The following is a 26,679-nucleotide window of genomic DNA, read 5'->3' as shown; positions in this document are numbered from 1 at the left end:
ACTGTATATTCTAAAGATATAAGAGGGATGGACTCAATACAGTAGGTTACTTCCATCGCTAACTAATGTGATTCTGCTAAGAAAAGAAGGGGAAAAGCTAATAAAAGATATTCTGTTCATATAGTGAAAGTTGTTTGTAAATTAAATCATGATCTTGAGCTACAAACTCAAGTTTCAGATTTATTACTTAATAGTTACATTCTGACCCGATAAAATCTATTTTATTAATCCTTTTATTATTGGGGCAGGATAATTGTTAATATCTTTCTCCACCTTTTCATTTGGATGGATTAGGCAAAATCAGAGTAGGATTAAGCATTAAAAGGCACATCCTTCTATTTTTTAAGGTTTTTTGTTTTTAACATAAAGCAGATGCCTCAATTAAAGTAGATACATTCCAAATAATTAAAATATAATAATATTATGTATCTAGAGAAACATTTTATTCTGGTGGAGGATCATATCACAAAGTATATAAATAGCTTCTATGATGCAGTGCAGGATTTGTAATACCTCTTGAATAAATTGTCCTATTAGTAAAAGGGAAGCCAATGTTTGCTGTTAACAGGTGAAGATCATGTTGTAGTTTTAGTTAACTCATTCCCAATGGAGATACACTTGCCGTGAGAAGAGGTCTAACTGCTTCAGCACTGAAAGAAAAGAAGCATTGATTCATTCAGCAGTAGTTCTATATACAAATATTCTGTTGGCCCATCAAGGGACAGAATACAGAAATCTGTTGTAACCCATTCAGCCAATCAGTTCATTACGGTTCTTAAAATGGTAAGTGCTGAAAAACTTCACTTTCAACATGGTATATCAGGTCTCCCTATATAAATATGTTTATGATGTATGCACACAGAGTGTACGGGTATATATGGAGTCTGTATGCACATATAAGCATACTGCATATACAGTATACCAAACAATTGGCAGTAAAAGTTTTAAGCGACAGATATATTTTTCTTGCTCATCCACAACTACATTACTAATTTTCTTTGCAGATTACAGTTTGTGTGCTATATAGTCAATGAAAATTAATTTGTTACATAGAATCCTGTATATTAAAGTTCTAGATGCTGTAATATGACTTATACTATATGTTCAAATATATAAATCCATGGGTGATAACTTAGTACTGTGAATCCAATTTCACGAACTATAGTGATTCCCTACATTAATCTAAAAAATGGGCCCAGAATAGAATCTATATTATGGTTGTTTCATGAGAAGGAAATAAACAGTAAGTTATCTTTATACCACACCTGAGTTAGCATAAACCACATGGAAACACTGTAATAGGTATAGTATATTCTCTTAACAGCTTGCATCCAAATATATTAAAAAAGTAATTGAAGGTCTAGTAATGAGCAGTTGTAAAACAACTGGAGCTTTCCAAAGAATGCTTGTTCCAGGCACTGTGCAGAAATACTTTTTCAAGAATCAGGCTTTTATTTAAATTTTTTCCAGAGATTTTAAATTAATATCTTATGCAGTTTATTTCACAGTAGGGAACTACAATTCCTTTTACATTCAAAAAGGTCAGGAATAAGTAATACTACAAAAATATTAACCACGGCAAAGGTATCACAGAATAGTGTCATAGTGAACTTTCTTGAAAGTTCACCAGTGTTTCTTACCATTTTAAGCCCTGCCCTGACCCTGCAATTAACTCCATTTATTACTTAATAGTTACATTCTGACCCATAAAACCTATTTTATTAATCCTTTTATTATTGGGTGTGGGGCAGGATAATTACTAATATCTTTCTCCACCTTTTCATTTGGATGGATTAGGCAGAATCAGAGTAGGATTAAGTAGCATGTGGGTGGACTCCTGTGCCCACACAGACCCAGCGGAGTCAATGGGGCTTCTGACAGGAAGAGGGGTTTGCCCATGTAGAAGCAATAGCAAAACTGGAGCCTTACAGGCTTATCAGGATAGATTCACTGAACATTGTCATAGGGAGATGTGAATTTCACATACCTGCATTAGCAGGGACCTCTACGCTGCATGGGTGATTCCCCCAGAGAATGTACAGGTCATAGTTCTACCACTAGTGTATCTTGGGGTTCCCACCTCCAAGAAGCTTTTGTTACATCCACAGCTCCTAAGAAACTTGTTGGCAGGTACATGATCTGGGGGGGGATGCACTATGGTCCAGTTCAGCAGTCCATCCCTGTTCAGCAAAGCACTTAGGAACGTGCTGAACTTAAGGCCTGTGCCTGAGCCTTGAGTTTCTTGTATTACTCTCTCTATGATGCATATTTAGCACTGCACTATGCTGAACTACCAAAGCTATAATAGGGAAATAGGCAAAGAAAAATAGTTACAGTAACACACCTTTTAACTCTACTGGAATAGGAGTAAGGAGGGATTTTCAAATACATAGAGAGGGAAAAGGATAAATAGTTTGTTCTAAAGAGGGACAGAGAACATGTATGCATATCTTCTCCTTAATCACAGGATGACAAGGAAATTTAAGGGGAAAATAAAAAAAGAGATAACAGTGTCATGAATATTTGGTTGGTAAAAATAAATAAATAAATTGAACCAGCAACCACTGTATATACTCTATCATAAGCCGGTTCGTTTATAAGCCGACCCCTCACCCCAGATGGATAAATAAAAATGGAAAAATTTTATGACCCATTCATAAGCCGACCCTATAATTCAGGAGTCAGCAAACTTTGGCTTCTGGGCCATCAGGATAAGCTGCTGGTGGGCCGAGATGGTTTGTTTACCTCGAGCGTCTGCAGGCCTGGAGGTAAACCTAAGTAAACAAAGTATCCCAGCGCGCCAGCTACTTACCCTGATGGGCCGGGACAGCAACTGGTGGGGAAATTTTTTGGGGGGGGAGAAGCTGGGGGTCAGGGGAGTAACCCCTCTGACCACCCCCCCACATGACCCCACCTCTAGCCCGGGACCCCCACACTCTCCCCATCCTATCCCTTCCCACCTTATCTGGGGAGGATGTTTCTGGCCTGGCCAGAGCTGCTCCGGCAGGCTGGGCAGTGCAGCTGCAGCTGCAGTATGTTCCAGCGGACTGGGCCAGGCGGCACGGCCACAGTGTGCTCCAGCACCCGGGCAGCGCGGCCACAGCCTGCTCTGGGGGGCGGGGCCAAGCGGCACGACTGCAGCCCACCAGCCCTGGAGCTGCAGCTGCTTCCGAGTCTAGGGGGAGAGCAGCGTGGCCAGAAGTGGAGAGACTCTGGCCCCGCCTCTTCCCTTCTGGCTGTGCTGCCTCTCCTTGCTCCCTTTGTTGGGGGGAGAGGCTGTGCCCCATCTCTCCCTCTCTATAGCCATTCATAAGCCGACCCCCTTCTCTGGTGCCTCCCTTTTTTACTAAAAAAATTTGGCTTATGAACGAGTAATTTTCTTCAACATTCATAATATTAAGTGTTACACAGATAACATCAAACATGATTGTAGCAGGATATTTTCTAGCTAAAGGTCTGGCAACATTTATACTCCAAACTCCCTACTTTATATTTTATGGGAAAATAAACTCAGCCTTAAACAGTTGAAAATAGGCAAATAAAAATTGATTTTAAAGTTACAGCAGAATGACAGCAATTTTGCACTTCTGTGAATCAATTTTTTTTTTAAATTCAACTTTGCAAACTGGTAGCCAATATCACAAGCATATCTCCCTTGTGTTTTGCAGGAAAGAAACACATAATAAAATAACCAATGCCCCAATTCAGCAAAGTGCTTAATCCATGTGTCTAACCTCAACACGAGTCATCCCACTGACTTCAATGAGATGATCCAGGGACTGAAAGTTTGGCAGGTGCTTAAGTACCCTGCAGAACTGGGGACTCGCTCTCTAATGTTTGAAGGAAATGTTTTTTTCATGACATGGCAGGACGGGATTTATCCCTACATGACTTAATCTGCCACATATCTCCCTTCTTCATGTTCCTCCCCATGCTCACATTAAAGGAGCTTGCAAGCACAATATCTGCCATACACCCAAGGGTAGGTCTACAATGCAAAAAAAGGAGTGTTCTTAAATCGCTAATCTAGCTAACTCAGCTTAAAATATCAGCAAAGATGCTGCAACTCATCTTTTAAAGATTAGCAGCTTACGTTCAAGCCTATAGGGCAGCCTGCGTTTGAATTCAAGCTGCTAACCTGAGTTAAAATCGGAGTTACCGTGTCTTCACTGCTATTTTAACCCAAGTTAACTAATGCGGGTTAGCTAACCAGAGTTAAGAACGCACGCTTTTTGCAGTGTAGACATACCCCCATGGCTGTTGATGACTGCTTGAGCTTTTATCACTAGAAGCTTCTGTATCAGGCTGGTCGCTGCTCCACCCTCTCCCTGCTTCCCTAGGTGCTGGGGCGGCCAGGAAAGTTCAGCGCACTTCCTCCGCCCTGAGGGCCAGCTCCACAACTCCCATTGGCTGGCAACCGCGACCAGTCCCCCATTTAATTTTTGTTAATTAATTTCAATATATTAATTGATTTTCTGAAATATGGGTTAAATTGTATTGTAAAAGTGGTTCCACCAGATAGAAAATAGCAACTACAGACTGGACTGTCTCAGCACATTCATGGAATGTGCATCTGCACACACAAAGTAGGTGAGGTGATATCTTTTACTGATAAATTATTTCCTTACCCACCTGGTTTTTCTCATATCCTGGACCAACATTGCTACAACAACACTGAAAACAATATACACCCACATATATAAACAAACATATAAAATTAACCTGCATCGATTCACAACTTGAAAATTTTGTCTAGCCATAGAACTTTCCAGTCTTGAGAAAAAGTCAAGGAATTGCATGGCAGTCAGTGTACTGATGGCATTTGCTATAATAAATCCTACTGCTTTAAACAAGGGTGAGATCTGAAAGGCTTTCAGTAACAATCTGAGCAAGGGCAGCTTGCAGACCAGACTGTGATCCCTTGCTTTAACACAAAGTTAAATCAAACAATGACCAGAGTTGAATTAGCCTCAGAAAGCTAGTGGCTCGTCTATGATAGAAGAGTTCCCTTTCAGTGCAAGCAAAAACCCATCAATGTTGCCCATTTATCACTAAATGAAAGAATGAAAAAGACAGCTGTCTTACCAATTGCTTTCTGATGGCAAACGACTCAATTTTTGTGCTGAGAAAAAGATTGTCAGCTATATTTTTCCCTTCAGTTTCTGGGACGTGTTGCATAATATATGCAGTATGAATATGTTCAGTATCTTTTCTAATATAAACACACACAAATGTATTGAACAATTCATAATGGATTCCATGTTGTTTTATGTTTCTTTAAATATCATTGTGTGATCCACTGATGGTTACAATTAACTGGATCTCAATCTTGCAACAAATAAGTTGCCCCACTGTATTCAATGCGACAACTCATGTGCATAAGAGATGTAGGATTGGGTGCCTAGTTTTAATGTGGCGCTGTTCTCCTCTGTAATGCTAAAACCAGAGTAATGGTTATGAAAACTGTTTATTCAAGCACTGGATTTTCATGGACTAGTAACATGAACGCATTGAAAGTCTTTCTCCTGCTTTTATTTCCCTCATCTTACCTGGTCTCTTCTGTAGCTATAAAATAATCAGCACTGGGCACATCAAGCCAGTTTTGCCTCTGCCTCTTGATCACTGGACTGGTGCTTGGCTTAATGGCACTCAAGGCCTTACCATTGGTAGTTATATGTGAATGAGGAGTAGTATGCTGAAATGATAATGAAAAAGGAAAAATATTTTCTACAGAACTGCTCTGTCAATGCAGTACTGCTGTTTCTGTAAAAGACAATGCACAGTCATCCTCAAATATAAGTACTTTTCCTCTACAGGAACAGAAAGCAGCCCACACTTACCAGAACAGTGAAGTTTAAAAATAAAGCCCTTTAAATAGTCAAATAATTATAATACTAATAAAAATCATATTTTGCTTTTATAGTCTTTCACTTGTAGATATGAAAGCATTCTGCAAAGTGTTATGTGCAATTTACATTTGGTAAACCGAGGCACCAGGAGGTGACATTAATTGTCTGAGGTTACACAACAGATCAGTCTTGGAGCTGGAAATAGAACGGCATCCCAATCTGGGGCAAAAATTGGTCCTGCTAGTGAAGGCAGGGGGCTAGACTCGATGACCTTTCGAGGTCCCTTCCAGTTCTAGGAGATTGGTATATCTCCAATTATTACCTTATTATTACCTTTTATTACCAACCCAGTGTCCTAGCCACCAGACCACACTACCTATTTTTAGGCCCAAACTCCAGTTATTGCTCCTAAATTTAAATGCATCCGACGAAGTGGGTATTCACCCACAAAAGCTCATGCTCCAAAACGTCTGTTAGTCTATAAGGTGCCACAGGATTCTTTGCTGCTTTTAAATTTAAATAAACACACTACCCAATTGTAGGGTCCTCATTTTAACTTTCTCTTTAAATAAACCCCCAAGACCCTGCATTTACTGTATCATGAGGGGGGGAAAAAACCCAAAAAGCCAAAGGACCCAATCCTGTTTTTCACCAACCTAGGAGCAGGAGCAGGTTCAATGCTGCTGTTACTTTAGTGGGTCAATTATTTTGAGTTCATTCAGTATTCATTACCTACTAGAACTGACTGCAATCCTTTTGCCTACAATTTAATATATATTGTCATGTTCATAATACACTACATTGACTTGAGCTGAAGTTTTTAGTGAAAATCAATGTCCCATAGGATGAAAAAATAATAGGTACTGGGGACAGAATGCCTGAAGCTGCAAGCTGTGGGTCTCAAGCCTTTAGAAAACTGTGATGGTAGAGGGGGGAAATGATTTTTTCTCTGTAAATCACATTGTGAAAGAATGTCAACAGAGGAGGAACCTGTAAATGGTAAAAACTGGATTGCTGTTTACTAGATAGTCAAGTACAGAGAGGAAGCAGGAATAATGCTGTATCTGAAATTCAGTAATGTCCTTGTGTAACAGTAGTACTCCCGCGCCCTCTCCCCTGCCCGCCTGGTCCTGGTCGGGTCCCCCGGTCCCCCCCCTCGGGGCTGGGGGGGCCTGGTGACCGCCTGCCCCTCTCCTCCCCCTCCCCCTCCCTCCCTGGCCCCGGTGCTATATTCTCTCCCCCCCCCCCCCTCCCCCCCCCTCCTATCGCCCTTGCCGCCTTCAGTGTAGGCTGTCAGTCATTTGTGCCCCACCCCACTGGGGGGGGGGCTGCTATCAGCCCACCCACTCATCACAGGGGGGGTTTTGCTGCTGCTTTGTCCTCCCCCCCCCCTTGCCCTCTGCAACCCCAATACCTACTGGCCACTGCTAGGCCGCGGCCTGGGGCTTTCTGGCTGGAGCCTCCCCAGCTCCTCAGCCTGCTCCAGGTACCTACACCTTGTTTGATTACTTTTGTGTTTAAATCTTGGATATTTAATTTATCTATTTTATGCCCAGCTCCATGGTATCTAATGGCCAAATTTTTAGAAGTGCTCAGTACCCACAATCAAATCACGAAGCCACTAAGGGACACTCACTGCAAGAGATGCATTGACAGCATAAGGCCAGTGAGGTACCAAGTGACTGAGGTTTATGACACTCTGATGGAACTGGGGCAGTTCAGTAAAGCCAAGGTTGGAATCTGACATAAGGTGCAAAGTCTGGCAAACCAGATCACTGCTTTCAAATTTCTGGTCTCAGTTGTGGTTTGGCACGATATCCTATTACAAGTAAATGTTGTAAGCAAGGCATAACAAAACTCACTCGATGAACATCGCGACCACTCTACTTTGATGAGAAGCTGCCTTGATTTCATTGTGGCCTACAGAGACATCAAATTTGAAGGTGCCATCACTGCTGCCAAAGAAATGGCAGAAAACTGAGGAGTTGAGCTGTTCTTCAAGGAAACTTCTATTCATCGGAAGAAGAGACAGTTTGGTTACGAGGGCAGAGATGAGGTGATGGGAAGCTCAGAAGAAAAATTCAAGAGTTTTTTTGCTCACTTACTGACACTGCTAGAGTGTCCCTCGAAGAAAGATTCAGATAAATGAAGCACCATGAAAAGACCTGCGTTTTTTTGTATGGCCTTAGCCAATGGAAAGGAAAACACTCTTAACAATTGTACGGCCCTTCACCAGATGCTGACACATGGGGAATGTTTGGACGTCAATGATAAAGATCTCTGTGTAGAACTGGACAGCATCCGTCACAGCTTTCAACATGGGAAACACTTTCCACTCCCAGTTCTCCAGTTCAGTCATGATACAGAGCTAAAGGACTCTTTTCCTAATGTGTGGACAGTTTTGAGGATTCTGCTTCACTACCTGTCACAGTTGTGAGTGGTGAGCTCAGCTTTTTGAAGCTCAGGCTCATTAAAACATATCTTTGATCGACAATAGCAGAGGAGAGACTGACATCACTTGCTATTTTATTACTTGAAAATGCCAGTGGCCAGTCTTTGGATCTCTCTGACGCTCTGCTTCAGTTCATGAGAGCATAGGTGAGAAAAGTTATGTTTTGAACTAAAGGACTAGGATTAACATTCTAAGGCTGTCACCTACTGTAACTCTGTTTAACACTGGTCCACCCAGTGTTGGTGCACAGTTCAATTTCTCGATGTTAGTACATTTCAGTTATTCTATAAGCTTCGAGGAAACATATTTTTTTGCCTATATATGGCATGAATAAATACAGATTTACAGGTCCTAGCATGCAAATTTATCATTTTATATGACAGGGATAAATAATGCATGCAAATTGTGCCTAAAAGATGTAAAATGGGCTATAAATGAAATAAACAATAAGGTATTCAAAAGTTTAACAAACAGAGGAACTGAAGATGTTCCTCGCCTGGGGTGTCATTTGGTCTAGGGCTGGACCTGACCTGAAGCATAAGGGTTTGAAACCCTTCCAAGTTTGCTTTTTTTTTTTTTTAAATCCTTATTAATGTAACTCTGGATGTATTCTTTATCCATATAAATATTCAAACCTTTCTTGAAACCATCTTGTCCCCAGTTATATCATGTGACAATGAGTTTCACGGACTAATTGTGATTTGTGGAAAAAAGTATTTGCTTTTTCAGATGAGAGTCTTTCCATGTCTCTGATAAATTTCATTACCTGTTTCTGAACCCCCTGTTATTTCTGCTATAAATTTTTTTATCAGGACTAAATGCATTATTCCAGGTGACAGTATAAGACTGTCACATGATATTTTCAGTGTTATTTTTCTCCATCCCATTCCTGATGCATAGTAATGTTTACAGTTTTCTCCCCTTTATTTTCACTACTACTTTCATAATCTTAAAAGAGTAAACTACAATATGCTTAAGGAGAGATTATCATTCCTAATGCTCTATGCTATAAATACCATAATATTTTGAATTTCTAATTAACCAGGAGAATTGTAATCCTTTCAGTTACCAGAATAGTTCAGTTCTTCTGATAAAAGATATTTGCCCTTAGATAAAAAACAATAGTTAATACCATTTCACTGCATATTACTATCAATCCACAGAACAAACAGCCCGTTTCATGCAAAGCTGTTATGTTAAATGCTACAAATATCTTTTTTATTCAGTGCAGTACACAATTGCAACAAACAGGATTATAAATCTTGATGAGTATTTTAAAAACCAAGGTAAAAAAGACCATAATGATACCCTGATGACATTAACATGAGCAGAACCCCTGTTCAGTCAGGAAACATGCATAGAGAAAGTTATGTTAATTTAATCACAACACTGTAGTGTGCAACTAGCAGCTGGCATTTTGATTTTGAGTGTTTACATCACTAAGCTACTCTGGCACTAAAATTCCAGATACTGAGGGCAAATTGCAGATCAGTGTCTCAGCAAGAGATTTATTTAGAGCTTGCTGTCCATGAGTCATCAAACAAATCTGTGTTTTATAGTTCCCTTCTCACTAGATATCTCAGCCTGCACTACAGAGTGCACTAAGATCTTCTGTATTTCTAGGCCAACTTTTGGCCTACGCTGACAAGATGCTATGGAAAAATTCCTCTTTTGGGGATTTTAGAATGATAATGGAATGTGTGTGAGGAATTAAATCCTGAAGTCCTACCTCAGGTAAAACCTAATAAGGATTAAATAAAAAATTCAGAGTTGGCCTGTGCACTGCAACTGACCTGTCTTCTTTCGATTATGTACCTGAACTCGGTCAGTATATACTGGCAAGAGAAATGCTGCCTTCCCACCAAAACTTAGAATTGGGGCCCAGTTTTAGACTCTGAAGGTTGGTCCAATAAAAGATATTACCTCACCCACCTTGTCTCTCTAATAATTATTCTGTTGTTTTTAATATGTTGATTATGAACCCACCTGTCTTGAAGGGTTGAAATGAAAATGAAACTGTCATCAACATTACAGCTATGGAGGTGGCAGGGAATGGAAAATCCTTCCACAGGGCCCTTTATCTGACACGTGATGTTAAATATAGAATGCTTATAGTTAAGAGCTGACAGAGAACCCATCAGACCCCCCACCCTTCACCACAGAGGTGGAAAGACAGCATATTGCAGAAGAAGTTATTCACCTTGTGCAGTAACAATGGTTCTTCCAGATGTGTCTCCCTATGGGTGCTCCACTGTAGGTGTATCTGTGCCCCTGTGCTGCTGATTGGAGAATTTTGATAGCAGCATCCATTCAGCCTGCGCATGCGCTGCCCCCTCCCCTCAATTCTTTCTCTGTCGTAGAGTGTATGATGAGAACTCCAAAGTAGAGGGAAGGAGGGTGGGTTGTGGAGCACCCATACGGACACACATCTCAAAGAACCATCATTAGTGCACAAGGTGAGTAACAACTTCTTCTTTGAATAGTGTCTCTATGGGTGCTCCACTGCAGGCGACTCCCGAACACCATCCCCTACTGGAGGCTGGGGCTTCGGAGTTCAGTCTGTGATGGATGATAGTACCGTGGTGCCGAATCTGGCACCCTACAGCAGCCCCCCAGGATGGCATAGTGTTCTGCAAATGTATGTGCAGGTGCCCAGGTAGCTGCTCTGCAGATTTCTGATATAGGGATACCCTTGGAGAAAATGACAGACAAGGAAACTGATCTCAGAGAATGTGTGCAAATTGTAGTTGGGGTACTAAATTGCGAATCTGATAACAGAATTTTATACAGTCTGAGACCCATTTAGAGAGTCTTTGAGCAGTCTTGGAGATTTTCTAAAAACTCTTGACCTGTCCAAATAAAAGGCCAAGCCTCTCCTTATATTGAATGTATGGAGGATGGCTTCCCTATTATCTTGGTGAGGGTTGGGACAAAAGTTTGGAAGGTGAATGAATTGGTTCACATGAAATGCAGAAGTCACTTTGGGGGTAAACTTCGGATGTGGTCTACACATGACTTTGTCAGGGAAGAACACCATGAAGGGGAGATGTGCCATCAGGGTTACTATCTCCCCTATCCTTCTTGCTGAGGTAATGGCAATCAGGAACACTGTCTTCATGGAAAGGTGAGTTAAAGAACAAGTAGCCATGGGTTCAAAGTGTGGCCTAGTCAGTCTTTTTAATACTAGATTGAGATGCCCTTATGGCGTAGGAAGTCTGGGTTGGGGAAAGAGGTTCTCTATGCCTTTGAGAAACCTCTTCGTAGTTGGGTGGGAAAAAATTTAGTACCCCTCTACTTGCTGATGGAAGGTCGTTATTGCTGCTAAGTGTACTTTTAGCAAGCTAATGGACAGTCCTGATTTCTTGAGATTCATCAAATAGTCTAGGACTACAGGTAGAGTGGCCAGATAAGGGGTGACTCTTTTGCACTGGCACCAGATCAAAAAAATCTAGTCCACTTCTATAGGTAAGTACGATGTGTAGCCACTTTCCTGTTGTGTAATAACACTTCCTGCAAGTCCTTCAGAGCATGATGTTTCTATGGGCTGGAACCATGAAGGAACCATGCTTTGAGCCCTAGTATCCATAGGTTGGGATGGAGAGTTCTGAAAGAGGAGGTAAGGAGTGGTTGGAAGCGTCATTGGTGGCACAGAGCCAGTTGTGACAAGTAAGGGTACCATGTCTGTCTGGGCCAGGTTTAAGCGATCAGTATAATGTTTGCTTTTTCTCTTTTTATTTTCAACAGGTCTTTCAGCAATAGCAGGAATGGGGGAAAGGTGTAAAGAAGGCCTTTGTCCCAGGAGAGGAGAAGAGCATCCCCCATGGAGTGCTGGCTGATGCCCTCTCTGGAGCAGTACCATGGACATTTCTTGGTAAGTAGTGAACATGTCTATTATTGGTGTCCCCCATCATCAGAATATGTCACAGAGGCTCACTGAGTCTATTTCCCACACGTGGTCATGCAAGAATTTGTGGTTTAGACTGTCTACTGTTGTGTTGAGTACTCGTGGTAGGTAAGCTGCTGATATTGTAACACTGTCAAGTCTGGCATGAGCTATCACCGATGTGCCCATGGCCATGTGCCCCAGAAGCTGAAGGCAGTGTCTGGCTGATATTTGAGGGCTGGATTATACTGTCTCTATAAGCATGGACTCCTGGAGAGACTGAGGAATCTGTGTTGTGGGAGGACTGCTCTCACTCAGACAGAGTCAATATCGGCTCCTGTGTACCGGTATTAACGTCAATTTTTGTGCATTGATTTGTAGGCCCAGATTCTTGAATAGATCTGAGTATCTCTCTTCAATGAAGAAACGCACCCTGAGGAGACAATCATCCAGGTAAGATTAGATCATAATGCCCTGGAAGCATAGGCAGGCTGCCACCACAGAGAAGACCTTGGAGAAAACTCCAGGGGCCGATGAGAGGCCAAAAGGGCGTACTCTGTACTGGTAGTGTTCCTGGCCTAATGTGAATCTGAGGTATCTTCTGTGACACGGTATGATCGAAATGTGGAAATAAGCATCCTGGAGGTTGAGGGCTGTGAACCAGTCTCCTTTTCCTAATGCTGCAATAATCATCAGCAAAGTGACTCTCTTGAACTTCTGAGCCTTGACAAATTTGTTGAGTGCTCTGGGGTCCAGTGTGGGTCTCCAACCTCCCTTTTTCTGGGGTATCAAGAAATAGTGAGTGTAAAAGCCTTTGCCGCTTAGATGCATTACAAGAGGTGACTGAGTCATACCACAAACTATTGGACATTCTACATACCTCTGCATTGTCCAAAGTAGCCCTCCCTATTAACAAGGCCCTCTTGGACCCTGCCAAATTCATATGGCAGATCCCGGCATCGGTCTCGCCAATATGCAAGAAGCCAGATAAAAGATATTACATGCCTGCGAAAGTCACGGAATTTCTCTTCTCCCACCCAGCCCCCAGTACCAAGTAGAAGTGAGTCCAGTGTGTCAGACACCAAAAGGTCTGTCACATACCAGAAGTCCAGAGGTGCCACAGTCGTCAGTACTGGTAGCAGTTGGCAGTGCTGAGATGTCTGCACCGAAGGACATGGCAATGCCATCCTGATTGCGCGGTCCACCGGTGCCTGGCTTGCTGACAATGGTACCGATGTCAATATCCCCACAGAAGGAGTCTTCCACAGGTGGATTCTCTTGTTTTCTTGTGCCCAGTCAGTAACCGTGATTCTTTTCCTGCACCCTTCGGGTCCTTAGGCAGCCCAACATGTTCTGTAGGGCAGTACCATGTGAGCTCTGGGTACCGGATTTAGATGGTTTCGGTGCCGTCAGTACCGATGATATCGAGCATGCCGAAAATTGTTTTTGGCTCGGTTGGGGCTCGATGTGGGGACTCATGGCCCTGTGAGAATGGCATATGGTTGACTTGTTAGGCTCATCACCTTCCATAGATGTAGAGAGCTGCAGTGAGGAGTCTTGGCGCAGCTCCGAGGCTGGTTGCAGGGCCACTTCCATTAGGAGAAGCTTTAGTCTCAGTTCTCTCTCCTTTCTAGGTCTGGGTTTCAATGGCTGGCATAAACCACAAAGAGTGTTTTCATTTCCACTGGCTGCTTACTGAGGTCATACACTTCTGTGGGATGTGGTTTTCTCCCAGGCAGTGGATGCACTGAGATTGTTCATCAGTCACTGGGGTAGATTCTTTGCAACTGAGACACTTCTCGAAGCCCATTGAACTGGGCATATCCTGTCCAGGGGCGATTCTCAGATGGGATAAAGGGTTTTTTTTTAGCTAAATAAATAAATGAAACATAAAGGAGTGAAAAAGAAAAGGGAGCGCTAAAAGATTATGGAAATAATTAGATAGTCTATAGAAGGTAACGATCCACTAAGGGACAGCCAAAACTCCATCTCTAACCAGGGTTGGTTGAGAAGGAACTGAGGAAGGTTCACTGTGCAATGTTGGTTAGCCTCTTGGCTGACCACCAGGAGGGGGCAGCACACACGTGGGCCAAATAGACACTGCTACCAAAATTCTCCAATCAGCAGCACAGGAATGCGGATACATCTACAGTGAAGCCCCTATACAGAAGAATTCATGCATTTGGGTCTGATCCAAAGCCCATTGAAATCAATGGCAATCTTTCTAGTGTCTTCAATAGGCTTTTGATCAGACACTTGGTGTTGTGGAGAGAGGGCATATGGCCACATCTTTCCCACAGTGCAAATCTTCTGCTAAATAATCATAGATTGATGTAGGCACTAGTCTGCTTGGGTTCCACTCAAAGGCAAAGGTGCATGGCTAGAATTTCACAGCACTATGCAATGGTTGCCACACAAAACTTAGCAGGTATGAGCATGATTTCCCCATTTCTACAGGAAAATGCTTACAGGCTCATTGAGTACAATGTCACCTTTTAGAAAGGAGTCAAGTGGCGATGTGTTTCTGTGTGGTAAGAAGATTCCTTCCTGCACCAGAAGCCACAGTCTAAAATTACTTGCAAAGTCATCAGCCCAAATGCAAATTTTTATTAATATACAAGCTCTGCTAGATAAAAAACCAGTGAGCACTGTTGCATCACAAGAGCAGGAACGAAGTCCAAGCAGAGAGAGAGAGTGTGTGTGTATGCATCCATCTTTATTCATTCCCAGCATCTATCTTAATCAAATATTATGTTATTCACATCAACCACCCACGACAATACACAACATTCTGGCCAGAAAACAGACACAACAAAAACATAACAAGGAACATAAAACATAAATCTTAGTTCTAAATAACAAAATCATCTCAATTCATTCAGGGATCATCAGAAATCAGAGGGCAATCAGACAGAGCAGCTCTCTCTCGGGAGGGGGCTTCTTGACATCTCTCCGGGGCTCTCTCTGGGCTCCTCATCATCCGCATCTGCGTGCCTCCACCCGGCGCAACCCGGGCTCGGACCGCTGGCATCTGCGGACCCACCCACCGCATCAGTGGCCACACACACCACCCACACCCAGCACCCCCACAACAAGTCCCCTGTCAACTTGCTTGCTCCATATCCATTTTTTGATTGGTAGGGTCCGAGGACCGAGGGTCGGCTTCTCCTCCCGTTGACATTCCCATGTTTAATCACGGGCACCTTTTTTGTTTACCTTTTACCACTTTTTACAAAGAGCTTGCCAAAACAGAGCGGCAGCGCAGGCTGCTTATCCGCGCCCGCCTGCCCACTGCAAAATAAACTCTTTTTTAAAGGCAAGAGAAAACAATAAATAAAGACATAGGAGCAATATTCATGTTTAACAGTTTCTTGTAGAAGTTTTTCTTTTTGCTTTAGCAGCTGCTCCTTTCTTCTTTCCTTAATTTCTCCGGCTCTCAGAACCGCAGCTCTATAATGACATGCTGTTATGTGCTGCTGCTTTGCTGCCGCTTGCTGCTTTTTTTTTTTTTTTTTTTTAACTTTCTTTCTTTTTTCTTTCATGTGAAGCTGCTTGACTATGTAGGACTGCTGAACCTTGAGATTTCTGCCTCTCAGCTCTCTCTCTCTTTTGAGGTTTGCTTTGTTGTCTGCTTGCAATGTTGTGAGCCAAAAAACCAAAAGACCAAACCCACCCCCTTCAGCAGTCTTGTTCCAGTTTCCAGTTTCTTCTTTGTTTTTATCTTTCTTTTTTTTATCTTTTTCTTCTCTCCTGGCTCTGGCTGTATTCTGGAAATTACTTCTTTCAGCTTTCTCTCCGACATCACATCATCTTACTGTGCAGCCTGCTATCTTGAATCTCCAAATTGAATCATGGGAATGGTGGGCCTGGTATTTCCTCCATCCATCATTTGTGCATTTTTGGCTTTGCACTCTGACTGACTGTTTATTTAACTAACACACTCTGAACCTGGGATACTGATTCTTCTCCTTTGTCTTGAGCACTTTCACTTTCACTCTTTCACTTTTTCTTGAAGTTTCAGTAACTTTCTTTTCTTCTTTTTCTCAAATCCAGCCGCTCTTAGATTTTAATTCACTAAAATCAGCTGGTCCTGTGACTTTCTCTCTCTTTGATAACACCCACCATACCTTTTGCTGAAGAACTCCTTTTTTACTATTGGGTCTGTTTCTTCAGGCTGGCACTTTCCTGTTGCAGATTTTCCATCTGGCTCAATTGTGCCAAGATTTCTGATACTTTCATCAAGTTCTGCTGCTTTTTTTTGCTGCAGAGCTACTACCTCTAGGACAATCTCTCATTCTGCAAAAATTGGATCGTGTCATCCTTAGAAATAACATCACCCACTATTTAGTAGTCTGTAGTCATTTAGGGACTGCTCTTTGTGTGATGCTGATTCGGTGGTTAAGGCTGCTTCATCAGCACTAGATGCTCTTTGCTGTAAGATTCAAACTGTAGATCTCGCTGATGCAAGAATCAATTTTAACCTGTTCCAGTTCTGCCCAGTGTACTGCAAAATCAGCCATTTTCTGAAGTTGTCTTCTCTCATCCATTAATTTCAGATCACTAAGTCACATAATTTTTCCTGTAGACCACAAACATATACAAAAATTAAATCCACTTGCATTTCATTCATTTCCTTTGCCTCAGCCTTCATACTTATCAACATAGTAGATTAGAGCTTGATCATTTTAGAGGTTCTTCACTGATGTTTATCTGTAGTGTGCGCACCGCCTTCTAAAGTAACAATTTAAAGGCTTCTGTATGGCAAGGGAAGCATTCTATTGAACATTCTATTATTACTATTTGTTCTGTGGTGGCACATATGGGCCTCAATTGAGATCAAAGCTCTATTGTGCAAACAGTCCCTACCCCAAACAGATTACATTCAAGACCCCGAATTCTGGAAAGCACATAAGCAAGTGCTTAACGTTAACCATATACATAAATCCCATTGGAGTTATTCTGGGGTGAAGCTCACGTCTCCTGGAATCTAATGGGGCCTGAAGGAATTAACAAGAGAGATATTTTAGGGGAGGAGTCACCTGGGAACCTGTTCAGGCCAACCAGCCACCTCCTTGCACACTTAGTATTGGCATCTCCTTCACTGCCATTTGAGTGCTAATGAGACAGAGAGAAGTGAATTCAGAGGTCTGGCTTTTCAGACAGTTTTATACAAATGAATTTTATTGTGCATTTATCACTTTTTAATTTCTTGGGCCATACGTAAGAGGAATGAAAGTTTTGGATTTTATGCCATTGACAGACCTTAGTTTGGTTTTATTTATTTATTTATTTATGTGAGCTTTATTTATGTATGTATGGGCTTTTCTATGATGCTCCTCAGCATAATCATCTTATTACCAACCAGTCATGAATTTATCCGCACACTCGCAGTACCTGTGTGAGGCGGGCAAGTATTATTGTCCCCATTTTACTGACAGAGAATTTGAGCGACAGAGAGATTAAAGAACTTTCTGTAGGCCACACAGGAAGCCTGTGTAGAAGTTTGGAAAAGAACCCACATCTCTTGATTTTACAGTCCAGTCCCTTATATACAAGAGCATCATCCTCAGTTCAAATCAAGGCTAGATGTATATCTAAGAGATATGCTATAGCTCAAAAAGAAGTTATAAAACTGATGTAGAAAATCATAGGTGAGCTGCTCTGATTTGTGATATTCAGGAGGTCAGACTAGATGATCAGAAGGGTCCCTCTTTCTGGTCTTACAGTCTATGACTCTATGAAAGCCTGTAATCCTTTCTCACTCCTTGGCAAACAAACAAACAAACAAAAACAAAAAAAACCCTTATGTTAGCAGCCTCTTATCCCAATACAAAAGCATTTACAGCAGATCTTGAAAAAAAATCATAGTGCAAAGAAGCTTTTTTAATGCAGAATAAGCAGAAAAGAGAAGGCGTGCTCAGGTGTGTGAGACCAACCTATGTTAATTGGTTTAATTCAACAATGACCTAGTTACATTGAAGACAAAATAAAGCACAATAGCAATCCTGTCAAGTTTAGAATCAGAGATATATAAATAAATTCCTTTATATCATTAAATCGCTCCTAGTTCCTGACTGCACAAACGATGGTTTAAAACAAAGAACAAATATATGGACACTGTAATCTTTAAGCACAAATGAAATATTTTTTGGGGGGTAGGGGTGTTCAACATTATTAAGGCTCCATGGGAATGTTTTTAAGAGAAAAAAGGAAAAGCCCACTCTATTCCTCATTGGCTTTGACTCAAACATAAATTTGCAGTCCTCAGATAAATGAGGTCAGATTTAATGCCTTTACTTACGGCATTTCACTGACTACAAATGCAATTTAAAAGCAGATAGAATTATTTTGACTTGGCAAGAGAAAAGCTTCCTCAAATCAAAGCAGGCTAGGCATTATTCAGACTTGTTTGCCATTGTATTTCTGCCATTCAATTGACTAATGACCACACGCCAACTTTATATTGTATTATGCTTATAGCTATCATAATCATTCAAAAGAGCTGAAATTTAGTACAGAGTAGTAATTCAGTGCAGTAGCTGTTTAAATATAGCTCATGATGGTATGTGTTTTACTGTATATGCATATACTGTATTATATTGAATGAAGACTCTCATATTTTCATATAGTTTCCTAATGTACGAATGATAAAATCTCTGTCTTTGGTGCTGTCTTCTCTCTACTCATTGCAGGCTCAGAGGTTTTCCTTTTCCCATTCATTTATGTTTTTAATTACAAAAATGAGTAGATTAATTGCTGAATTATTTTCACATTCTTTTAATAGCATATCAGTTGTTAATCTTATTTTCATTTATTTAAAGACTGCTAGAATGGACAGCTACTGCATATTGCTTTGAATGGGGCACATTAATCTGTAATCTGTACAATGATTTGTAAACAGTCAAAAATTGCTGTGTATTTCTGATTCTCAGCAGATATGCATGAGACATTAATGTTAGGTACAGTAAAATATTCTTACATGAATTTATATAGGCTTCTTTACTCCAAAATGTGGCTGAAATTAATAGGGTAAAGAGGACACTGATGTGTTATGGAAACACAGCGTTTCTGTAACTGTAACAATTAAAGACTAAGAAAATAAAGTATTTGATTTTTCTCCAGCCTCATTCCCAATATGGAGATATCCTGAAATCATATGCAAGGGCCAGGCCCATATCAAGTAACAGTTAGTAAGAAAAAGTCTAAGGTAGGATCAGCGGCGGCTCCAGACACCAGCGCTCCAAGCACGTGCCTGAGGCGGCAAGCCGTGGGGGCGCCCTGCCGGTTGCTGTGAGGGCAGCAGTCAGGCCGCCTTTGGCGGCTTCTCTGTGGGAGGTCCACCGGTCCCGCGGATTCAGCAGCAATTCGGTGGCAGGTATGCCGAATCCGCAGGACTGGCGGACCTCCCGCAGGCAAGCCACCGAAGGCAGCCTGCCTGCCGTGTTTGGGGCGGCAAAAAAGCTAGAGCTGCCCCTGGGTAGGATGTTCAAATACACTCAGCATTGGCCTAGCTTTGCTCCTGACTTCAGTGCAAGCAGAGTTGGACCAATGCTGAGGAATTCTGAACATCGCTCCCTAATTTTATGGGAGAGATATCTCTAGCTGACTTAATCCTAGAGTCACGTTTTAAAGGCATACTTCTCAAATCATTTATCTTTAAAACTCTTCTCTCTGCATAGACACACACACAATTACAAGAGTGATAGACCTTTTAAATTCTTTATAAACAAGGAGTACAGCATATCCTGTATGGCGAGGCAGTACCACTTTCTCTAAGCACCTATGGGTTGCTAAATGAATTGGAGATTTGTGTCTCTCTGCAATCAGTTATCCATTTGAATTGGAGTTTTAGTGATTATGTTGATTGCAAATGCACTGAAGTGACATTAATGCTAAGTTAACCAGGTAGGTTCTTCATGTAGCAATTTACATGTCCCTTATATATGAGATAAGTGATATATTGGAAAGGCATATGATGAATTGTACAGCCACATGATTAACAAATGTAACCTGTGGCCACATTATTTGCCCATTAATCCATACCCTGGGGACTTATTCTAACATTCTACACTTTGAGCTGCTTCAAACAGCCACTTCCTCCTGCCAAAAATGGCATTTCTCCAGCCTGAGGCCCAGGAGGGGCATAAATCATTCCCAATTGAGAGTAAGGTTTACTTTACAAACCCCAATTAAATTTTTCCCTCTCACAATCTCATAATGGAAGTTTCATACATTTGGGAAGAGACTATCTCTAGCTCCCCAGTGGGATCCACTACAAAAGATCTACAAATATGAGATTATGAGAAAAGAGAAACTATTTTAGGTCATTGCATTTATTGGTTGTAATATTTCTCTACCTCTGAGTCCTGAACAGTTGAACTCATGGTAAAACTCAGGCAGCTGGCTTCACAGGCGGAGGGATACAAGAAATAGTTCAAATACATTTTTGAACCCTATAAAGCTTTCTTAACTAGTTGCTCTGTGACATACATGACACATGTACGATGCATGTAGGAGGAGATAGTTTGGAATCATCAGCATAACACAATCAGACCTTCTCCACTCATGAGTAATGTGACCATTCCAAAAGAGGAGTGATAGAACCTTCACCGTACATCATTGTGTATTCCCTATATTTATAAACGCACAACTATTCTTTTTCAGTGTCTTGAAAAACAGTCAATATCTTTCTTTTTTTTCCTAGGTTGCCAGTGGCTAGTTGTACCACAAAGTCAAATCTTTTTTCTACAACACCATGATATTATATTAATGAAGATACCATGTACTAACAGCCTAGAACACTGTAGTACTCAGTTCAGCTTTCCAAACTTAAAAGGAAAAAAACCAGATCTCCTGGAGACTTACCATTATTGTTCTTGTTGTATGACTGGGGGGTTCTGAAAAACAACACAATACGTTAGTACATCGTCTCTACACTTTTTTTTTAAAAAAAACACAAGTTATTTGTATAACTCCAAGATTCCTGAAAGGTCTCTCAGCTATTGGTGCCCAACTTCCATGGTGCTGGGCACATTAGAACTGCGCAGACTGGAAGAGTTCTCAGGAACTGGGCATGAATATTACCATTAACAATATAAGGCAGATTTGCAGTATATTCCATTTTTTCCTCTTTTATAAACTCTCTATGTGAAAAATAAAGCAATTGTTCATCATTGAAAATTATTCATCCTCCATCTTGCAAAAGGGGGCAGACCTTACTCCTTATTACTGTCCTGCACAGCTGCATAAAGTGGGAAATGATCAATAAAACGGGGGGACGGGAAAGCCCATCCCTAAATATGAGGTGATTTAAACTTTAGTTCTTGCTACAAAGAAAGACAGCTACTTACAGATCCTAGTACAGAACAAAGGTTACTTTAAGCCACATGTTTCATACAGCAGGAAGCACAGTGGTAACAGAGCTCTAAACATTAAGAAGTCTGTAGATAGACTTTTCATAAGTTCAACAGAATAATGAGCTGACACTTCACTTTCATTTTTGCTTTGAAATGTAGAGACAACAGTACATTTTGACAGCTGCTTTTTATGCAAGGCCTAGGAGACCAGGCTATATATGCTGTCGTAGGGTAAAAAAATCCAGGCTGGCTAGCATTTTCAGAGGAGTCAAAGGATAATAGCTGCCTAAATTCCATTGAATTTCAGTGGGATTTGGGTATCCAGTTCCCTTCAGCCCTATTGAGAAGCTCAGCTTCAATAAATAAAAAGTTGTTTCTGGCATTGCATGGTATTTCATGAGGTCTTGACTTAACGTGTCACCTTTTGGCGCTGCACTAGTAGTTTGTCAGTTGTTATGCTTTCTATCAGGCCAATTGGTTCTTTAAAACTGTCATTATGAACTAACTAAAATGGCAAATGTACTGACAAAGTACAATAATAATGGAACATACTGTACAAAAAGGTACTGTTGACCTGAATTTGATGGGTTAGTTTTTATGGCTCGCCACTGATCGCATCCGACCAGAAGATTTATAGGTTCTTATCCAATTCAGACTACAGAGTTTAAGAACTCAGAGACTTCGATATCGAGAGAGGATTCTCAGGGTGCTTGGCAAGTACGCATACACTGAGGACAATACCAAATTGATAAAATCTTTATTGCCATTAACATAAAAATGAGGAATTCAATGAAACTTATGACTGCAAAACAGTAAAAGAATTCCAGAACTCCTGGTGGTAACATTTCTATTATAAGTACCTTAACCTAACATACTCATACCCTTCCTTGAGGACCCAGTAATAGGAGGTGGAGGACCAGCCTCACTCCTGGCATGCCCAATTACGCGATGGTGCTGGCTTCCCCAATGCTTAGGAATATTGAGTAGTTATACTATACTACACAAACTGAGCTGATAGTGTGATAGAAGATAGAATAGATAGATAAATGAAAAGATAGTCTATAGAGTCTAGAACATAGCAGACCCTAAGAGCTAAAAAAGCCTTCCTAGTACTCTCTTACAAGGTATTTTATAGGATCTTGACCTATGGAAATCAGGCCCAAATCTTGTTTCCATACCCTAAGAAATCTATGGGTACCCTTCTCCTATAGGTTTATGAATTATGAGACTTACTTTCTAAATATATTAATGAGAATTATCTCATTCCAAAACTGCCAACCTAGGCTCTCTTGATGACCTCAAGTTGTGGTGTACCCTGTGGTTACCAACTGGTTATAGAAGCCAGATAAACCTGTGATGTGATGTGGATAGTTCCTCCCTTTGGTTCCTCAAAATTTCAGGGACCATTCTCATCTGTGCCAAAGGTTGCCAGCTTTTATGCTGACATATTTATAACTAATTCTACTTTTTGCTATATAGCTGAGCTGACAGGTCGGTAGGCTTCTTGCATTTCAGCAAAACTTATTATTAGGAAACACATGCCTCAACACATCCTAAATTCCATGTAAAATATAAGATAAAATATAGGAATAAAATTGGATTAATTTCAGAAAAAGAAACATTAATTAATGCTTCTGGCTGGATTAAAAGGATATAATAGCTAACAAAATAATCTTATGGGCTACAGTACCAATCACGTTCTAGGATTGTTAACTCCAAACATTAAAAAAATCAGAAGTCAGGCCACAAAGATCATGTGATTGGCTTAAAATCATGAGATTTAAAAACAAACATTTGGGTTTCTTTCTATTTACCCTCTGGTTTTTGCACCTACAGGGTGCACTCAGGTCACATTTTCAAGATTTTCTCCACAACCCTGAGGGCTAGAAACTCACTTTAAAAAGCAGAGATTGCCTTGCAATCAGTGTACTCCAGTAGCGGGGACTTTAAGAAAGACACCAAATAGCAGGAGATGCACAATAAAACCATGAGTGAATTGGCAACACTGATAAATCCAGGATGGCATTTTGCTTTTTTACTGCTGCTTCAATCTTTGTGCTCTCTGATGGTAGTTTCCTTTTTGAATCCCAAGGCTGGAAGTGACTGGAGAGAGCTTACACGGATGGTCTGTTTTATGGATGGCGTCTTTAAGGCTTGTCAAGGGATACCTAGAACAAGGTAGGTGTTCATTTGTCAGGGATGTGAGTGTAAGTCTAAATAAAATAAAATAAAATAAACGTAACAATGTTCACAAGAACAACGAGGAGTCCTTGTAGCACCTTAGAGACTATTTATTTGGGCTGTTAGTTTCTAAGGTGCCACAAGGACTCCTCGTTGTTTTTGCTGATACAGACTAACACGGCTACCCCTCTGAAATGTTCACAAGGATTTGGCACAAAAATAAAGGGTCTGCTCCCCTTCCCACAGAAGCCATTGGGGACTAAGTTGTGACTTTGCCACAAGCCCTGAATATTTTATGGGGCAGTATACTGTTGCCCAGCCTGAGGAGCAGCCTTTCTAATGGATTGTAACTGTTCCCACTTGGTCTGGGGGAGATGTACCACGAGTCAGCTCTTCACCTGGTGTAGCGTACATCCCCCAGTGCAGCTGTGATGGCCAGGTGGCACCAAGGTTCCACGCATTCCCCTCCCCCAGCCTGCCCACTCTCTATCTATCTGTGCAAGATGGGGAGCAGTGGCTCTGCAGTGCCTCTTCCTCTCCTCCGCACTGTTATCCATGGCATAGGAAGCCAGTGCAGGGAGTAAGGAAGTCACGATCTGGCCCATGATAATAAGGTACAGTCTGGAAACCCTAATAAGATGGCCTAGTTGTAAGTCAAGTTTTACTATTATTGACTTTAGTAAGGGCAGTATAATGGGGTGCCTGGACCCATCCCTGGACTGGCCGGGAAAGGGTTAATTTCTTCTCTGGGCATGGCTGCAGCTGTTTGTGACCAGTAGGGCACACTTGATGGCAGCCCAGAAGCAGCACCTGCTACAAAAGAGGCTGCTTGCACACAGTGGCAGAGGTGCAAGGAGTAGTGGGAGGCGGGGCCTGCAGTAGAATTCAGAGAAAAGCAAAACTGCTGTGGCAGGAACCACGAAACCCAAGACGGAGTAGACCAGTCATGGAGGGCTAGAAGAATGGTTTACATATGCAGACCTGCTGAGCAGGAATGGAACATTTTATGTCGTAATAAACCAGGCCCCAAGGGGATGAATGTTATGTGAAACAGGGGAGTGGAAGGTGTTCCTTGGAGAAGCAGACGGCAAGCTGAGGACTGGACACCCAGGCACCACAATGGGGTAGACCAACTATCCCACAGACAGCTTCAGAATTGTACAGAAGTTTGTGATGGTCTGATTAAAATGGAACGGAACCCAAAACAATCCAAAGAAAAAAAGTTGGTTAGTTTCACACAGAAACTGAATGGGGGGCGGTTCCTTTGACAAGAAAAATAGAAAAGGGAAAAAAAATAGTTTCAGGTAAAAAAAAATTCCTTTTTTTTTTGTTTACTTACATGTTTGGGAGTTTTTTAGCTTTTAAAAAATTGCTCTAAACAGACTTTGAAACAAAATATTTCAAAATGAAAAATTGAAATGATTTGTTCAAAAATGTTGAAACAAATCGTCTGACCGTTTCAAATTTTTTTTCACTTTTTCATTTAGCTGAAGACTACATTTTTCTGCAAATTTACTATTTGATCAAAAAATGTCACCCCATGCTAGTACTGGTTTGTTTTTGTTTGTATCTGTTAATCTTAATGCAATATCTCAAATTGCAGCAAATTAATTCAACTAATTGAATAGTGCTATCAAGGATTCAGTTTCAGTATGAAGAGAAAAAGCACAATATCTTGTTTATTTTTAGTACTATGTGTGACAGACCCAGGCCAGTGGTGTACAGGAGTCTGGTAGAGGGCAAATATACTGGTCACTGGATGAGTAGTTTTCTGTTCCCTGAGTGACCAGAGCAGGGGCTGCACTAGAGTAATCAGGAACCTGCTAGAACCAATTAAAACAGGCAGGATAATTAAGACACCTGGAGCCAATTAAGAAACTGCTAGAATCAGTTAGGACAGGCTGGCTAATCAGGGCACCTGAGTTTAAAAAGGACCTCACTTCAGTTTGTGGTGTGCATGCAAGGAGCTGGGAGCAAGAGGAGCTGAGAGTGAGAAGACATATTGCTGGAAGACTGAGGAGTACAAGCGTTATCAGGCACCAGGAGAAAGGTCCTGTGGTGAGGATAAAGAAGGTGTTGGGAGGAGGCCATGGGGAAGTAGCCCAGGGAGTTGTAGCTGTCGCACAGCTGTACCAGGAGGCACTCTAGACAGCTGTAGTCCACAGGGCCCTGGGCTGGAACCCGGAGTAGAGGCGGGCCCGGGTTCCCCCCAAACCTCCCAACTCCTGATTGGACACAGGAGGAACTGACCTGGATTGTGGCTTCTACCAGAGGGGAAGGTCTCTGGACTGTTTCCTGACCCACATGGTGAATCTGTGAGGTGAGCAAATCCGCCAATAAGCGCAGGACCCACCAAGGTAGAGGAGGAACTTTGTCATATGGTATTGGTTTCACCATGTAAAAGAAATAAAATCAGCATTTTACTAAATAAAGGCCTTTATAATCTATCATTTCATGCTACCAACCTTTTCCTATTAATCCCTCTTATTTGTCTCCAAATTTCAGTTATACTTAATGAATCAGTATGGTTCTATCTATATTTTTTTCAGAAAGCTACGAGCTAGATAGTCCAGGAGAATAAAATTGTTTGATTTAGACTCAGACTCGGCAGTGGGGACAGCAGCAGTACAAACTTCAACACAGCATTCTGCAGACATGCCTCAACCATGATGTGGATGAATCATCTCCAAGAGTTTGAGAGTCACCTATTTAAAAGCCTTATGGTACAATTTCCAAAAAAGTGTCTGAGTAACTTATGCCCCATTTTCAAAAGGGACTTAGGAATCTAAATCACTTTTGAACATGGGCTCCTAAGTGACATGAAAATGGGACTCAGGCTCCTAAGTCACTTAAGATAATTTTACCCTTGGCCTCTTTGCTGATTTTAGCAACAAGGCTGTCAGTTACCTCCAGAAGATGGTGATTTTGTGATGTGGACATACATTGGACTGGAAAACC

General features: G+C 41.4%; 1 protein-coding gene across 3 annotated transcripts in view; it reads right to left on the bottom strand.

The window, feature by feature from the left end:
* Positions 1–21,601, bottom strand: part of LOC120400284 (metastasis-associated protein MTA1-like) — a 53,678-nt gene extending 32,077 nt beyond the window's left edge. Inside the window, exons 1-4 of one of the 3 annotated variants that reach the window (XR_005595679.1) lie at positions 21,404–21,498; positions 21,050–21,081; positions 5,550–5,695; positions 514–650 (exon numbers count right to left, since the gene is read on the bottom strand). Coding sequence is in view for 1 of the 3 variants with exons in the window: in XM_039528739.1 (XP_039384673.1) it covers positions 593–650; positions 5,550–5,695; positions 21,050–21,081; positions 21,404–21,431 (264 nt within the window). In the remaining 2 variants the exon portion in view is untranslated. Of the gene's footprint in view, positions 1–276; positions 651–5,549; positions 5,696–21,049; positions 21,082–21,403; positions 21,499–21,534 lie in introns of those variants that run through there. The other 2 variants (XR_005595680.1, XM_039528739.1) reach the window with 2 other exon arrangements.
* Between the last annotated feature and the right edge of the window lie 5,078 nt (positions 21,602–26,679).

This window comes from Mauremys reevesii, linkage group 3 (genome assembly GCF_016161935.1).
Source record: "Mauremys reevesii isolate NIE-2019 linkage group 3, ASM1616193v1, whole genome shotgun sequence".
Classification (NCBI taxonomy): Eukaryota; Metazoa; Chordata; order Testudines; family Geoemydidae; genus Mauremys; species Mauremys reevesii.
The sequence above is the reverse complement of the archived record's forward strand: the minus strand, read 5'-3'. Positions and strand labels throughout refer to the sequence as shown.